The sequence below is a fragment of the Danio aesculapii genome, chromosome 19 (genome assembly GCF_903798145.1).
Source record: "Danio aesculapii chromosome 19, fDanAes4.1, whole genome shotgun sequence".
Lineage (NCBI taxonomy): Eukaryota > Metazoa > Chordata > Actinopteri > Cypriniformes > Danionidae > Danio > Danio aesculapii.
The window spans coordinates 28,638,972-28,656,811 of NC_079453.1; the positions used below are offsets into that span (position 1 = coordinate 28,638,972).

Here is a 17,840-nt window from a genome sequence, read left to right on the forward strand (position 1 = left end):
CACAAAAGAGATAAAAACAATGTAAAATCAAGGTAAAACTACATCATAGTGCACTTTTCTCTTATGTTTGCTTTTGAAAACACTTTTGGTTGCATTTAGGGAAAGGGTATAGGCCAGTGTTTTGCTAGGCCCCTGTTTAAATGTCAATTCACTTCACCTTTATTTGACTAGCGTTTTTACAATGTAGATTGTGTCAAAGCAGCTTCACATAGAAGAGCATAGTAAATTGAAACAGTGTCAGTCCAGTTGAAACAAAGTCCCATGAAGTGCTGTGAAATGTGCATTTTTTTTCGGTGTTTGACATAATCTCAATTAAAACATGAAGAGAGGGTGGAGTAGCTCCTCCCCTTTTAAAAAAACAGCCAATAGAGTTTCGTTTTTATCACATCTCTGCCAGTGAGAGTGGTTAAGATCAAGTGCATCAAATGAAAGCAAACGAGAAGTACCTTGAAGGAGGCGGGGAATGTCAGATTGTAGAGAGCATTTGATTGGCCAAGATTTGATGAGATACTGAAGTATGAGGTGATGTAAAAATATGTTTTCGTTCTTCCGTTTAGCTGGAGTTGACAGACTGCAAGCTTTGAATGTACAAAATGTACCCTAAATTAAGTATTTCAGATTTGCAAAAATTTAAACAGCGCCCTCTAGTGGATTTGTCATCTGAAACGTGCAACAAAATGTACCCGGAGCAAGATAAGTAGCATATTTTAAATATAAAGAAATGTAGACAATGCCCTTGGAGGTTTTGTCATCTAAAACGTGCAACAAAATGTAGCCATAGCAATGTAAATGACGCATTTCAGATTTCCAAAAAATATACACTGCACCCGCTAGTCAATTTGTCGTCTGAAACGTGCAACAAAACATTCCCGAGCAAAGTATTTTTAACTTCACAAATGTGTAGGCTTAGGCTGGGTTTAACATACAAACGACTCAAACCATTCACTGTTTAAGCGCTTTTGTCTCATGAAATTCTCCCAGGAACACCTCCCTCTCCTCTGACGGATCAGGGGATGTATGGATTTTTGTAAGGATATTGAATATCAGCTATTCCTCTCATTCCCAATTTCGCCTGGCTTACACCTTACGTATCACTCCTTTATCATATCCCAGTGGTTTAGGAAGAATCTCCAGTCCCTTTGCACTCAGTCGGACCCCAATAACCTTTGCCCATATTAATCAATCCCAACAACTCACTCACAAACTCACACCCTTACAATATCCCTTGCTGTTCCCCTTTAAAATCCAATTATAGATAAGTGCTGTATGTTTCCCCAAAGTGCAGTGGAATGATAATCAATATGTGCATTTGCTCTGTGGATATTTATGGATGCGAAGATTTGTAAAGTATGCAGTGTGTGCTGTTTAAAGGTGCACTAAGAAATGTTTGAACCATATTAATGGAACCAAATCTCAAACCACTCTTTTTTTTTTACCCAATCCTCAGTAAGGGGTGTGTGTGTCCAGTTATGATAATGAAAGTTGAAACCACATTATATAGTGAAACCAAATCCCAAACCACACTTGCACCCAATCAGCAGTAAAGGGAGTGTCTAGTAATGATAGTGGAGGTTGGAACCACACCAAATAGTGGGACCAAATCCCAAACCACATTTTTTACCCAATCAGCGATAAGGGGCGTGTCTAGTAATGATACTGGAGGGTGTAACCACCTCATATAGTGGAACCAAATCCCAAACAACACTTTTTACCCAATCCTCAGTAAGGGGCGTGTCTAGTAATGATAGTGGAGGTTGGAACCACACCATATAGTGGAACCAAATCATATAGTGGAACTAAATCCCCAACCACACTTTTTAACCCAATCAGCAGTTCGGGGCGTGTCTAGTAATGATAGTGGAGGTTGGAACCACACCATATAGTGGAACCAAATCATATAGTGGAACTAAATCCCCAACCACACTTTTTAACCCAATCAGCATTTCGGGGCGTGTCTAGTAATGATAGTGGAGGTTGGAACCACACCATATAGTGGAACCAAATCATATAGTGGAACTAAATCCCCAACCACACTTTTTAACCCAATCAGCAGTTCGGGGCGTGTCTAGTAATGATAGTGGAGGTTGGAACCACACCATATAGTGGAACCAAATCATATAGTGGAACTAAATCCCTAATCACATTTTTTAACCCAATCAGCAGTTCGCGCCGTGTCTAGTAATGACAGTAGAGGTTGGAACCACACCATATAGTGGAACCAAATCCCAAACCACACTTTATATTCCAATCAGCAGTAAGGGGGCATGTCTAGTAATGATAGGAAGTTTGAAACGCACCATATGGTAAAATCTAATTCCCAAACCACACTTGCACCCAATCAGCAGTAAGGGGACATGTCTAATAATGAAAGTGGAGGTTGGAACAACACCAGTGGAACCAAATCCCAAACCACACTTGCACCAAATCAGCAGTAAGGGGCGTGTCTAGTACTTAAAGTGGAGGTTGGAACCACACCATATAGTGAAACCAAATCCCAAACCACACTTTTTACCCAATCAGCAGTAAGGGGCGTGTCTAGTAATGACAGTAAAGGTTTTGAAAAAGTGGTGTGGTTTTGTTGGGTGACGGGCCATCTTTGTTTTGGTGCTTACCAATATTAGCATCAGTTTTGCTAAATTTGCTTAGTGCACTTTTAAATATGCTGACTTGTTTTCAATCACACCTGTATTCTCTTCCTTTACTACATTCTTCTTTCCTACAGCGGTCCAATTGAGAAAAGTTCCCCCAAGAAAGCCAGAGGGAGAGATCAAACCTTATTCGCTAATGGAAAGAGAAGGTGGGTTACTCATGAGCTCCATGTCATGTATTTAACCAGTTGGCACAATAAACCCTCTAGCTGACATTTACACCAACTTACTGAGTACTGACATCATCCAGCCGCTGTAATAAATAGTTTCATCTGGAAACAGGCCTCCCATTATTCATTAAATGCCTTGATTTGGGCCTTCAGTTATTTTAGAGCCTTTAGGAAAGAGTTTTTGTGGTCTTCACAGGCATTGTGCAGGAGAAAACACTGTTGATGTTCAAAAGGACGAAAATGTAATTTAGGGCTCTGTTTATATCTGGTGTTAAGGTGTATTTCTGGTAATCCTATTACAAGTAGTCATTGCTAAAAACAAGTGTAAATAATAGTCTTGAGCTTGTCCTTTTTTTTCCCTACTATTTCAAGAGGTATCCAAAAACACATAAGACTGCATTGCTTTCATTGTATTGATGCTTATATAGTCAAATACATTCACAAAAGTCATAACAGAACTCCTGCCCTCCTCTTTTAAACATTGTGGGATATATTTGAAGTCCACTAGCCAGACGGTATTTAATCTTGGCCGTCTGAAATCATAAGAAAAAAAGAAATGTAAAAGCTCTGTGTTCTCTTATCAGTCCTGATTATAACACAAATGCACTGCTTTCTGCATAGTTTTGCAGCTATCAAATTAGAAATGAAAGCTGCTGTCTCTTTTTGATTTAATATGTAAATTGTGCAAGCATATTTCACAATGTTGGATTGAAAAAAGGAATGTATAGACAAGTTGTTGAATGTGGACAAAATATACACATTAATAAACCAGTCTAAACACTATCTTTAAAAACCACCAGTTTTAAAAGTGCCATAGAGTGCATTGATTCATAATTTTATATAGTTTTCTGGTGTTTACATAGTAGGTATGTGACTTAGGTAAGTTGAAATATTCACCAGAAATGCTTTTTATATGCTCATTTCTAACCCCTGAAATGACCCTTAGAATGAAAGCTCTGTTTTAGTCATATTTGGAACTGACGCTGACGCTCTAGAGTTTATTACAAACATAAACATGTGACTGTTGCCTCATTAAAAACAGATTTGGCAAATTTCACAGTATACAAGTTAAACTTATAAAAGAGACAGTTAAACAGATCTTATGTCTCTTCGTGAGACACTAAATAAATCTATAATCTCTCTTTTTTTGAATTTTGCTTTTTGACAATGAGTTGTAATTACGTAACTCAACTTATACCTGGTTGCATTACCTTTGAGCTCTGTAATGCCAGTCCCGTTTTCAAAATAAGAGTCCTACCTACATAGCAAGCATAATACAAGCTTAGATAAACTTTAAAGCATATTAATGTGTGGATCATCAGAGTCTGTGTATGTTCCAATAGGCCTGTGTTCACAGGGATTTTACACACTGGATTTACTGCATTTACACAATAACGAGGAAACAATGGCTCACAATATGCCGTTTCCATGTACTCTAATTCAATCTCATTCTAAATTAATTCATATTCATTCTAAAATAAAAATTAAAACCTTTAAAAAGCCCCTATTATGCATTTATATAAAGTTATATTTTGGTTTTGGGGGTCTCCAACAACAGGCTGATATGCATGCAAGGTCAAAAACACTTTCATTGTCTTATAATTTGCATTTATTCTTACTTAATCATCCCAATGACTCCCATATGATTTTTTCAGTGATTAATTTATTCTCAAACCCCTCCTTTGCGTGAGGCTAATCTGCGCTTATTGGTCTGATGACCCATTTTGTTGTGATTGGTTGTCTGCGTTCAGCAAGAGATTGATAGAAATGCCCAAAAAGTAGTCAGAGCACAGAGTATATGTGTGAGCCCAATGCAGGAATACATTAAAGCAATGCAGTTAAACACCAGCATATTCCTCTATTCTCAACCACAACCCTTAGTAATAACAATGCCACACATTCAGTGTTAATCCACACTGTAGCAAAAGTTGAACTATTTTGAAAATTGGCTGCGGCAGGTGTGCGAGGAACAGCTAATGGTGGCCATAGCAACAAACAGCAGGAGATCACAAGCACAAAATGCATTTAAATCAGTAAAGGAAGAAGCACGCGTCACGTTTTCAACGTGGTTTTGAACGCAATATGTGAAATAGCCAATACAAATTTAACCCGAGAGATACAGTACAAGCACTGATCTATAACAGATAACTGATTACAAGCCAACTGATTACAAGTTACAACACACAAGTAAATACATATTTTGTAAACTACAGAAAACGAGGCAACCATTTTAATCACAGTTCAGGTTGTGTAGGAAGGAGAAACACTTGGAGGATCTGGAGGAAGAAGAAACTTGTCCATATAAATTGTGTAACAGTTACTAACAAAGTCCCATCTGCACATCAATAACTGTCTGGTTTAGCTCAGCTACTAAATACGACCTTCAAAGACTACGTCGAATAGTTCGGACTGCTGAGCGAATCACTGGTACAACCCTTCCTACTCCCCAAGAACTGTACCTATCCAGAGCGAGCAGAAGGGCTGCCAAAATCACTCTGGACCCCTCACACCCAGCACACTGCCTCTTTGAACTTTTACCTTCTGGTCGACGCTACATAGCACTGCGCACCAGAACAGCCCGACACAGAAACAGTTTCTTCCCTCAGGCAATCCATCTCCTGAACACTTTATGATAATAATTGTGGAACCAACATCACTACTTGCCATACACTTTTATACACATATACACTTATTTAACCACACACTTACATGCCAATTTGCACATAACAGCTGCACATATAACGTTGTATATAGTAATAAACACGTACATACACTTGTCAATCTGTATATTTGCACTCACTACTTCAATTTTTTTTTAAATATATTTATTATCTGTTTTTTGTCCTGTCACTGTTATCCTGTTGCGTAGAAGCTCTGTCACGAAAACAAATTCCTCGTATGTGTGAACATACCTGGCAATAAAGCTCTTTCTGATTCTGATTCTGATACACTAGTAGTCTTTGCTGATCCTGCCTTTAATAACAAACGGCCGGCGAATCGCACGCTGCAGTGTAAGTTATTGTTTCAATAATCAGAAAAATGACAGGAAAAAACACAGCACATGGTTGGGTATACAGAATTAACCCTTTATTCCCCACAGCCGCATGTCTGGCAATCTCTCACTGATATTAATCTTCGTATAATGATCAATCCCATGATCGCTCGTACTCTGCTAGTGTCTGAAGGGAAAGGCGCGTTCACGTTTTACCGGATCCAGTAGTTCATATTTGGTATCGTTTTGTGTCGATGTCGATACAAACAGGCAAAACATCCGGACGAACAACAAATCATTTAAAAATCTATTTTTCCTTTTCTTATTAATCCTTAGATGGAGGTTTTCATTCACTTTGAGCTGTGTTGCACATTGCATGGAAAGTAATTTTCAAAAACCCATAATCGGGGCTCTTTACACTCATGTACTTTTAGGAGATGTTTTCATCCACTCTGGGGTGATTTTGAATCTTCATTTGGCCACAACTTTCTCTGTATTTCAGCAAATGGAAGGATTTTTGATGACAAGTCTTATTTTGACACATATTTTGGGAAAATGCTTTGGAAATTTAAAAAAATTCAACAATACACTCTGGGCAAATTTACTACCCTACCGTTATGTTGTTGACTGTTTTTGCCCCGTTGACTTTTATTATAATGACATTCTTTGATTGCAAATCTATGACACCATGTAATCATGCATTCTAGATTGTTAGTGGTTTTCCTTGTTGGGAAGAGGTAAAATGTACAATTTTTACTGTTGATCATCAGTTGCACTGTGTAAATTACAAATTTGACCTCCTCTTAATTCGGAAAAACAGCAACAATCAAGAATGCATTGTTATTTGGGGTTAGTGGTTTTCCTTGTTGGGAAGAGGTAAAATGTACAATTTTTACTGTTGATCATCAGTTGCACTGTGTAAATTACAAATTTGACCTCTTCTTAATTCGGAAAAACAGCAACAATCAAGAATGCATTGTTATTTGGGGTGATGGCTTAGTGTCATTACAATGAAAGTCAATGGGGCAAAAACAGCCACCGACATACCGAAAAGGGTTGAACAGAACACAAGGGTTAATTAATTCAGTTCTCCACTGTTTATGTTTGTGTTTTGTATTTGGAATCACATTTAGAAAATAAATGATATCGAAGTTTGTATTTATCAACCCAAATATCAGGTTTCCAAATTTAAAGTTAATTTAATCAGACAAAATGTTCATATCTGCCCATTTTTCTTTCCTTCGCAGTGGTTCGGGAGGAGCAGAGGGTTCTCCCCTGGCCATTTGTTCGCCCCGGGGGTCCCCCCCACTCACCCCCTCTACTTCCGTCATCTCCTCAATCCCGTTCTCTCAGTGTGGGATCCTCCCCCAGCCGGGCTCCGCTTCGCCCCGCCGCGGCCCCGGTCCTCCAGCAGGGTCAGACCCCCTCATCCCCGCTCAACGACAGCTGCAGGGCAAGACGCACCAGGTACAGATCTCCACAACACCTTTTACAACACACTAGAGTCTAAATCCAGAACATCTCTCCAAATATTTACATTACAACCTCTTCGGTTTTTCCATCTGGGGCTTTTTTGGGGGGCCAATGAGAGCCTGGGCTCTGTGGGAACGAAAGCGAAGAGACACTGAGGTCGTTCTCGTTCAGTATGAGCCACTTCCTGTGTTAGATGAGTGCATGCTGGAATTGGCGGCAGGAATGTGAATTCAGCTCATTAGTACATCATTAGTGTATCAGTGTATGCCAGATGCTTATTCTTCTAACACGTACGCAGCCTTGTCCACTGTCTTTTGCAGAATCGCTAAACACTTCTCTTCTTCTTCTTCCTTTCTTCTCCTCTTCTGTTCATCTCTTGATTGACATGCTTGTTGTTGTACACATGACCTCCTCCAATTATGGCATGTTCATGTCTGCGCCTTCCTCATTTGATGAGCTTGCACTTTGCTTTGCCTTTCAACTACACACTTTTCTTCTTTATTTCATTCTTTTATGCTAGTTCTCTAAATAGATCTAGGCTTAGCTTCCATTGACATTCAGTGCTTAGTGCCATTATCTTCAACCTCTTAGCTAGTTTCAATTATAGGGATAGTTCACCCAACAATGACAATTCTATCATTTACTCACCTTTGACTTTGCCCTGAAGCAGATATTTTGAAGCATGTTGGAAACCTAGTAGGAAAAAACATATGTCATGGAGGTCAGTGGTTACAGATTTCCAACATTCTTCAAAATATCTTCTTCTGAAAAAATTCAAAATAAAGGTGTGAATTCTATGTTTGCGCTCCACAAATGAAATGACAACCTTAAGGAAATGTAATGACAGAACGTTCATTGTTGGATGAACTACTTGGTTAGCTTTTTTGCCTTGTTGTGAGTGTATGAACGGTACGATTTCCTGCAAAAGGATTTGATAATACACATTTGTAATTCAATTGGAATCTCTTTTTGGTCTTTTTCTCTACCCTTTCCACAAAAGTGTGTTTTAGAATTTAGAATTTTTACTCAGTTTACAAAACTGTTAACCCTCAGCTTTCAATTGTCCCCTGTGCTGAGCAGCAAGTAATAAAAACGTTTGAAAAAAACATAGGCGTTCTTATTTAATCACTTGTCAGTTAATTATGGTGACTTATGGAAGCCAACATACTGTTATACTACTTAAACATCTTCCTCTTCTGAGACATTTCTATATGCATGTCCTGCTAGATCGCTCATACTACAACCACCAAACTAACACCAAACCTCCAAACTATACTGAATTAAGTTGCTCTATCTTTTCCAACTAATCCGACTTACAGTTTTCCGAAAACTAAGGTGGAAAATTCGGAAAAGTCCCATTGACTTAACATTGGGTCAAACATTTCTGACTTTATAACTTTGCATCAGACTGTCATACAGACTAAAGTTTGGGCTCATTTAACTAATTTAACTTAAGCCACCCTAGCAACCACTTAACCCTAGTAACTGTTCCATAGACTTCTATTGTAAAAAAAAACTGCGATTGACTTTACGTTGGACATACTAACAGCACACCAATACATGCTAGTAAAATACTAATCCATACTAGAAACATACTAACGACATACTAATCATACTAGCAACATGCTAATTCATACTATAAACCAGGGGTCACCAATCTCGGTCCTGGAGGACCGGTGTCCCTGCAGAGTTTAGCTCCATCTTGCCTTAACACACCTGCCTGGATGTTTCAAGTATACCTAGTAAGACCTTGATTAGCTTGTTCAGGTGTGTTGATTAGAGTTGGAGCTAAAATCTGTAGTTCACCGGCCCTCCAGGAACAAGTTGATTGACCCCTGCTATAAAACATATAGCAACATTCAAATTCATGCTAACAACATGCTAGTTTATTCTAGAAACATGCTAGCAACATGCTAATTCATACTAGAAGCATGCTAATTTATGTTAGAAATTGCCTAGCAACCACTCAGAACACCTTAGAAACCACCTAGCAACACCTTAGCAACCACTCGGAACACACTAGCAACTGTCTAGCAACACCTTAGCAAAAACCTAGCAACGCCTTAGCAACACCTAGCAACACCTTAGCAACAGCCTAACAACCATCAAACACCTTAGCCCCTACCTTAGCAACTACCAAGAACACCCTAGCAACCACTTCGCAACGCCTTAGCAACCACCAAGAACACCCTAGCAACCACCTAGCAACTCCCAAGCAACCAATCAGAACACCTTAGCAACCACCTAGAAACACCCTAGCAACACCTTAGCAAAAAACATGCCAATCCGTACTAGAAACATGCTAACATATATGTAGTCTCTCTCTCTATGCTGACTATTTCAAACGTCTTATAAAACTACTTCAATTATTTAAACTTTAATACTACTTCAATCTTTCAGACTATGCTTTCTCAAGCCACCATAAAGTTTGTCTACGAACTTACTTTTCTAGTTATTATTTTATATAGCAGATTATTTTAGGAGAACATATTTTTAGTTTCGTTTTAGATCACACTATTGTTTTGACCTCAGGGCTGTTTCTATATCTATATATATAGTATATATATATATATTATATATATTATAGATAATTATATTGATTTATGGCATGCTAGTTGAATTTCCATTAAAATAAAAAAGCCAAAAAACACTGAATATATGTATTGTACATACAGATAAAATACTGTAAAATGTATTATTTTTTAGAATTATGGTGTTTATTTCTAGTGTAGTATATTTTAAAGTGAAATCATGTTTAGGATTTTCACTCCAGTCTTGATTGCCATGCCATTCTTCAGATATCCTTCTCAAATGCTGAAGGATTGACTAGACTTTTTGTGAAGGATTCATTTGATGAAAAGCATATTCTAATTTTTGGTCACATTATGACCATGCTGTTTTTATGAAAGTATTCATTTATATATATATATCACTGGCCCCAAACATTTGAACAGTATATTAAATACCAAGATGTAAAATACATAAAAATAATTTAAAGGCGTCCAATGAGAAAATTCTGAAAATTAAATGGACTGTCTAAATATTCCCAATTTTTTGTACACAACCTCACTTCAAAAAAAAAACGTTTGATGTTTTTATTTTATTGGATAATAATATATTTATTTTCAGTTTATCTTCCCAAGCAAAATGTATCTTGAGAAAAAAACTACAGTCTTAATCAAAATGTATTTGATTATAAAATATAAATAATAAAACAATAGATGTTAAACATGAAGACGGTAGAACAAGTAGCTGATACTGTAACAAGTCTTGTTGAAGCCTCTGTGAATGACATGTGAGTTGTCACACGCCTGTGATTGATGTTAAAACCAGTTACAACCTACAAAATAGCTCAGGATTATGGTCAAATGCATAGTATGTTATAGAATATATGGGAAAAGGCTCATCACTGACAAACCTGTTGAACCAAAAGCCTGTTGAGTATGTAAGGTTGTTTCCACCAGTGAAATTTAAGAAAGCGTAATCACTGCTTTTCATTTCACAATTATGACTTCCTTTTCTCATTTTTCTGAGTTGATATCACACAATTTGGACATCACAACTTGCAGTTCTGACTTTTTAACCCTTAAAAGACCATTGTAACCACTAGCATCGTCAGTAGCAACAGGCTAATGCAGAAATTCCACAGAAAATACAGGGGTAAAAAAACTTTCATGTTTTAAAGACATGGCAGGGGGAAATTGGATTTAATGCAGTGCTTCTTGTCCGATCTGAGACCCACTTCATATCGTATATCTAACAGGCAGTCAAGAAGTCAGATCTTAAATGTGACAATTTTGTAATGGAAAGACAGTTCACCGGAAGCCATTAGGCTGCCTGGCTGAAAATTAAAAGTCTGTGTGCATATAGCCCCAGTTTATGTCTCCCAATTATTACCTTTTTCTAAGAATTGTAAATAAAAAAAGCCAAAGAATCAAGTTAGAATTGTCAGATCAACTCAATATTTAGAGACGTAAACACAGTTTCCCTTTTTTTCTTTAACAAAAACATGCTTCAATACAAATCTAAATAACAAATCGATCCCCATAATCTCAAAATCAGAGTAATTTGCTTCCATCTCTGAGATGATAACTTGCAGTTCTGACTTTATAAACTTGAAAAAATGTCTGAATTTGAGGAAGTAAACCTACAATTGTAAAAAATGAAGTTATAATTGCAATAATGTTTTTGTGGTGAAAAAAATAACTTTTGACTATATTTTTCACAATTGAATTATGTGAAAATAAAAAGTCAGAATTGTATTTAATAATATTAGAATTGAGAACTCATCCTAACTCAAAATGTTTGTATTTTACGATCTCAACAGGTTTATATCTAACAATTCTGGAGGAAAACAATTTAGACTTTTTTTTTTTCTTGCATTATTTTTCTGAATATTTCACAATTCAAAGTTTATGTCTCCCAATTATTACCTTTTCTAAAAATTGTGAGAATCAAGTTATAATTGTCAGATAAACTCAATATTTAGAGACGTAAACACAGTTTCCCTTTTTTTCTGTAACAAAAACATGCTTCAATACAAATCTAAATAACAAATCGATCCCCATAATCTCAAAATCAGAGTAGTTTGCTTCCATCTCTGAGATAATAACTTGGCAGTTCTGACTTTATAAACTTGAAAAATGTCTGAATTTGAGGAAGTAAACCTACAGTTGTAAAAAATGAAGTTATAATTGCAATAATGTTTTTGTGGGAAACAAAACGACTTCTGACTGTATCTTCTGATGATAGTTTTCACAATTGATTAATATGACAATATAAAGTCAGAATTGTATAGAATAATATTAGAATTATGAACTCATTGTTAACTCAAAATGTTTGTACTTCGCTATCTCAACGTTTATATCTAACAATTCTAGATTATTTCTTGCAGTTTATGTTATATATATATATATATATATATATATATATATATATATATATATATATATATATATATATATATATATATATATATATATATATATATATATATATGCAGAAACTCGCGTATGGATGTCAACAAATGTATATTACGTAATGTAGCCTAGGATACAAATCTTGAAAACAATACACTGAATAAAAAACACTTACAAACAATTCCAGACTGGCTTATTCCAGCAGTATTAACATGTTATACATTTACACAGTGCATGAGTCAAATGAAGCATGTTGCCCTCCCTTAAGATTTTCATCCATGTACGTACAGAAATAGTAAAGATTCCAGGTTCCCTCTCATTAAATATTTATTACATCGCATATTTATTATACATTTACATATTATACATATATTTAAATATGTATTATTATATACGTTAGCTCCCTTATATCTCTTAACAGTTTAAAACTAAGAGCATATGCTATATTAAAGATACATATCGCACAAATGTAAATAGCCTTTCCTAAACCATACTAACGTATAGATCGTCACCCACCTTCGTAAATAAAAATGCAATTTTTGTGGAAAAACTTATATCCTTTATTAAGTTTAGAGTGTGGAGCGATAGAATGTCGGTCCACAAAACGATAAACATCTGCTGTAAATGGTAAATGTTGGCAAAGTTTTCAGGGAGGTAGTGAAAACTATAGCGTATCTGACTCCATTGCTCCGGCTGGAAGTATGGATACGCAACTATCGCTCAACTGTATGTGTGTGCGACCGTCTGTGAAAAAGGCCAATTGTAAGGAATTACAATCGCATTAGAATGGGCTATATGCACACAGACTTTTCATTTTCAGCCAGCCAGCCTCAGCACTTCCTGTGAATGTCTTTCCATTACAAAATGACCACATTTAAGATCTAATTTCTTTAAAAATCACTGATCTTCACTGCCTGATACATATATGGTATGAAGTGGGCCTCAGACCAGACAAGAAGCACTGCATCAATTAAATGGTATGAAGTGGGCCTCAGACCAGACAAGAAGCACTGCATCAAATTAAATTTTCCCCTGCCATGTCTTTAAAATATGACAACAAAACTTGCTTGCATACAAATCTAAATAACAAATCGATCCCCATAATCTCAAAATCTGAGCAATTTGCTTCCATCTCTGATGTCTGAAACAAAACTGGTGTAAAGTTACGTTACAACGTTACACCACACACCTTATTTTGATCTATTTCCAGATTAAAAACCCATCATCACATTACACAACCATTACCCTTATCCACTTTCACTGGAATGATTTTACACAGTGTCAGTTTCTGAGTTTGAGTTTGCATTTATGTTTAATTACGTTTTTAATTTGTCCCTTTTTTCTGTCACATTTGTTTGTTTTTTTTCATTCTCCCATATTTTTCACTCCCTGTAATGTCTTCGTTGCCCCTCCGTCCTGTCCCTCTCTGGCTGTTGTTTGTCCGTGTCCTCATATCCTGTAGTCATCAGGGTCTAGTTGCCAGGAGCAACCTCTACAGCCGACATTTCACCAGCCGAGACCTTGGACAGTTATTGGCGGAACGGCAGAAGCTTCCAGGTAATGCGCCGGTTCAACCGCAATTAACATTTAGTGTGGTGCAACGGTTTTACAATGGCCGACATAAAACGGTAACAACCATTAGTAAACCATTAGCAGTTGTCGTGTGTGTTCCTCAGGGCTCAGAGTGTGTGACACAGAGGCAGAGGCAGAGGAACACAAACGCACTTCTGAAAGGTCGGCCTTTTCTCACATAGGCTTTGCGAGAGTCCGTTTCTCCTGCTGCTTGACTTGTTTGCATGTGTGTTGGAAGCGAATGCTGAGGAAAACACCAGGGATTCGCAGCGAGGTAATGACTAGGCCTCCGCAGAATCTACGCCTCCAGAATTCCACTGAAAGCCCTGCAGATTCGGATGAATTTGTTTGTTTATGTGTGCGTTAATGAGGGCTGTGGAGCCAAGCGTGGCTGCTGTTATTGTTATTGCTTCTATTCGGGGTTGGGATTTGAAGCGAGTCTTAACCCCGAGTGAGTATTTAGATTTGGAGTGAGTTTGTTAACATTTTGTAGGATCTACTTTTGTGGTGGTTTAAGTTGAATGTGCCAGAAAAAAATCTGGATGTTCAGATACTGCAATGTTAACGAAAAAAAAAAAACAACAAAATGGAAAGTTTCTGTAATGTAAAATTAAATATTTAATGTTTAAATTAAATGTTTACTTTAAAGGGCACCTATTTTACCTCTTTTTCAACATTTAAAATAAGATTTTTGTGTCTCCAGAATGTGTCTGTAAAGTTTCTGCTCAAAACACCCATCAGATTATTTATTATAGCTTTCTGAATATTGGAATTTTCTGCTCTGAACACAATGTAGCTGTTTTTGTTGCCTGTGCCTTTAATGCTAGTTCTCCCCGCCCACCATTCCCAAGTGCCTGTCAAAGTGTGCCTCAATCTCCGGCTGCGTCAGATAAACAGCACAGTGACAGACATGAAGGAAGCAGATCTTGCGTAACGTTACAGATATACTACAGTAAGAACTTTCCCAATGACTATTTGATGAATTTCTTGTGGAGTTAATTCAAGCCTTTCTGCAACGATGAGTCGCACACAATATCATTACAAAGTTCACGTGTACACACACACACACACAGAGAACACACACACAGCTCATGCGTTTAAATTTGCACTGTTTTTGCATGAAAAATGTGACAGGATACAGGTTAACACTGTTGTAACACATTGAGCACTAAACATTGTTCTTATGACGTTTTTTACAGGAGGAAAACGCGATATACGTCCAAAACAATTCAAATATAGTCTGTGTTAGTAAATGCAAGACTATTGATGAAATCCAGCATAACGCTGTATGATAACGCGTTCAGATGACTGTTTTATAGCTACAGCTAAACAATCTGTCACTTCTGGAGTGCTTTATGGGTCTAAAGAACATTAAAATGATAAGGATCTTAAATAAAACAAATTACATTTATTAGAGATGGTGTATAAGTATATAATTTCACTTACCAGGGAAATGGAGGCCACGTGAATGGTTTGTGATCACAATTAAGTGCACACAGCATACCATATCATCATCTGAAAATTGTAGGAAATAACCCCAAAAGGCAATTGACTGTGTAAAGAAACATTTACCAACACAATGCGATGTATATGCCGAGTTCATCGGCTAATTAGCCGTAATCAGCTGAGGTGACGAGACAGCGATACCACTGCTGTATGGATATCCGTTATGTTACCGTACAAAATAAACCTGATTTAACGTCCTCAAACCGGGATTGAAGTGTTTTCTTTTTTAATTATACTGACATGCAGCTGTGGTGACAAAGACAAATGGCTGTAATTCATTACAAACATGCACTGTTTTAAAAACGTTTTAAACTTCTTAAACTCACTCTTGATCACATTTGATGATGATTGATGATCACAGAGAGCTGAACAGATCTTTTAATCCCAGTTGCTTTGCACACGTCCTGTTTTGTTCATATGATTATACGTGTTACTACGAAAACCTATACGTGGCTGTCAATCAATTCGGTGGGCGGGAAAAACCACAAAAATGGCAGAGATTTGGATCCTATTTTAATGTCAGGAAATTTTAAAAAGAGACCTATTGTGTTTATATCACCCCAAAATGTTCGTGTACACACTATACATGCTCACAGGTCTGTCCAAACAGCTTAAAAGATGATTTTCATCACAGGTGCCCTTTAAAATACCTTTTATATTATGTACTTATTTATTATAAAATAAATAATCTTTTTGTCATAATTTAAAAGATGTGCTCTTAAAAGTCTTTTAGTTATTGTCAATTTTTATGTTTTTGTCCATTTTTATGTTTAGTTATTGTCAATTTTTATGTTATGGGAAAAAACCTTGATGTTCAGATACTAAGTGTATATAATTTAAAATAAAATTAAATGTTTAATGTTTGTATTAATTTAATTGTTTACTTTAAAAATACATTTTAAATTATGCATTTATTTATCATACAATATTTTTTGTCATGCTTTAAACAAAGTGCTCCTAAAAGTCTTAATTATCATAAATTGAGTGTTTTATTGAATTTTATATTCAAAGTTAATGAATGATTTTTAATGAATTATTCTAATGGAAGCATCTAAAGCAGCCCAAACTTTTCCTTATGAAGGGCCAAAAACCAAACCTAATTGAGGCTAGTGGGCCGAAGGTAAATATAGTTGCCATGGGTAATTTCATAATTCATTTAATAATGTTTAAAAATGTCTAGAAAACATTGCTTTATATTAACTAACACAGTATTTTTTATATCTTTTAATGAACTTATTACAATAAAAATACTATAATTTATAACAGAGTTACACTAGTTTTTTCCTTCATTTCCTCGCCGATGTCTTCTGCATAGCCCGTCTATTTGTCGAGTGACAATATTTACATTTAAAAAAATCGGATTCATTTAAAACATTAAATTGAAACGTTTAATTTCAGTTTGCTTTTTTGTAGCTCATCAATAAAACAAACAAAATCATATTAGAAATGACAATCTCTGTGTTAAAGGCATTCAGCCCAACCCTCTTCATAATTCTCATTCTCCTCTCAGGTGGGATGGTGGGCCAAATCAAAGGTTACAATGGGTCAACTTTAGGCATTTCTGATCTAAACAATAACATTTAATACAGCTTTTTTTTTTCTTTTTACTGCGCTTTATAGAAGACGTCACTAAATGTATTTCAGAGTAACACTGATTTATATAGAATTTATATAGAATTGTCTGTCATATTTAGAACCATAAACATGTTATGAAATATTAAAACGCTCTAAGTCTAATAGTCATCTAAACATAGCTTATCCAAAACAAAGCTAAATTTAGACTGTCTCAGAAAATCTAATAGACATCTAAGAATAGCCCAAAAACTATATTAGTCATCAAATACCACACAAATGAATGATTACACTTGAAACTGTTTAATCTGTGCATTTGATGACTAGTTTTGGGCTATTCTTATCCGGCTATTAGATTTTCTCTGACAGTCCAAATTTTGGCTTGTAGCCAGTGAAACTTATAGATGCATTATAGACATCTATTAGACGTCTATTAAACACCAGATTGCTTGGTGGGAAAATACTGTTAAACTACTGATAAACTACTAACTATTTGTAGTTTTTAATTGCCAAACTTTATATCTAATTAATTTTCTTACCAAAAGTTTTTTTAATAATTATTTAATAAATATATTTAAAATATTAAATTGGTCACACTTTCAATTTACTCTATTAACTAACCATTAACTAAGACTTTTAGCTCAAGAAATGACTCATTAGCTGCTTATTAATAGTTAGTAAGGTATGAGTTTGTTTAGGTATTGGGGAGGATTAGGGGTGTAAAATAAGATCATACTTTATAAATGCTAATAAACGGTTAATATTTTATATAGGCAGGTAATAAGCCAGTGGTAAATGGTGTGAATTTTTACCAAAGGTAAATTGTTACCATAAAATTTACTGTTGTAAACTTTGTTAATGTGTATATCCCAGCTTCAGTTGTGACACTTTCATTCGCAAATACTCTTCTGTGGCCCCATGGGATAGTAAAGAGTTCATTGAATGTGCACTGAAGTAGTACCGTAGGTCAATTGAGTACTTTTTAATT

General features: G+C 36.0%; 1 protein-coding gene across 4 annotated transcripts in view; it reads left to right on the forward strand.

Moving 5' to 3' along the window:
* The window catches only part of atat1 (alpha tubulin acetyltransferase 1), a 34,900-nt gene that overhangs the window by 15,335 nt on the left and 1,725 nt on the right, over positions 1-17,840 (forward strand). The window contains exons 8-12 of one of the 4 annotated variants that reach the window (XM_056480511.1): positions 982-1,027; positions 2,723-2,797; positions 7,058-7,277; positions 13,665-13,759; positions 13,859-13,936. In XM_056480511.1, coding sequence (XP_056336486.1) covers positions 982-1,027; positions 2,723-2,797; positions 7,058-7,277; positions 13,665-13,759; positions 13,859-13,936 — 514 coding nt within the window. Of the gene's footprint in view, positions 1-981; positions 1,028-2,722; positions 2,798-7,057; positions 7,278-7,803; positions 8,355-13,664; positions 13,760-13,858; positions 13,937-17,840 lie in introns of those variants that run through there. The other 3 variants (XM_056480508.1, XM_056480509.1, XM_056480510.1) reach the window with 3 other exon arrangements.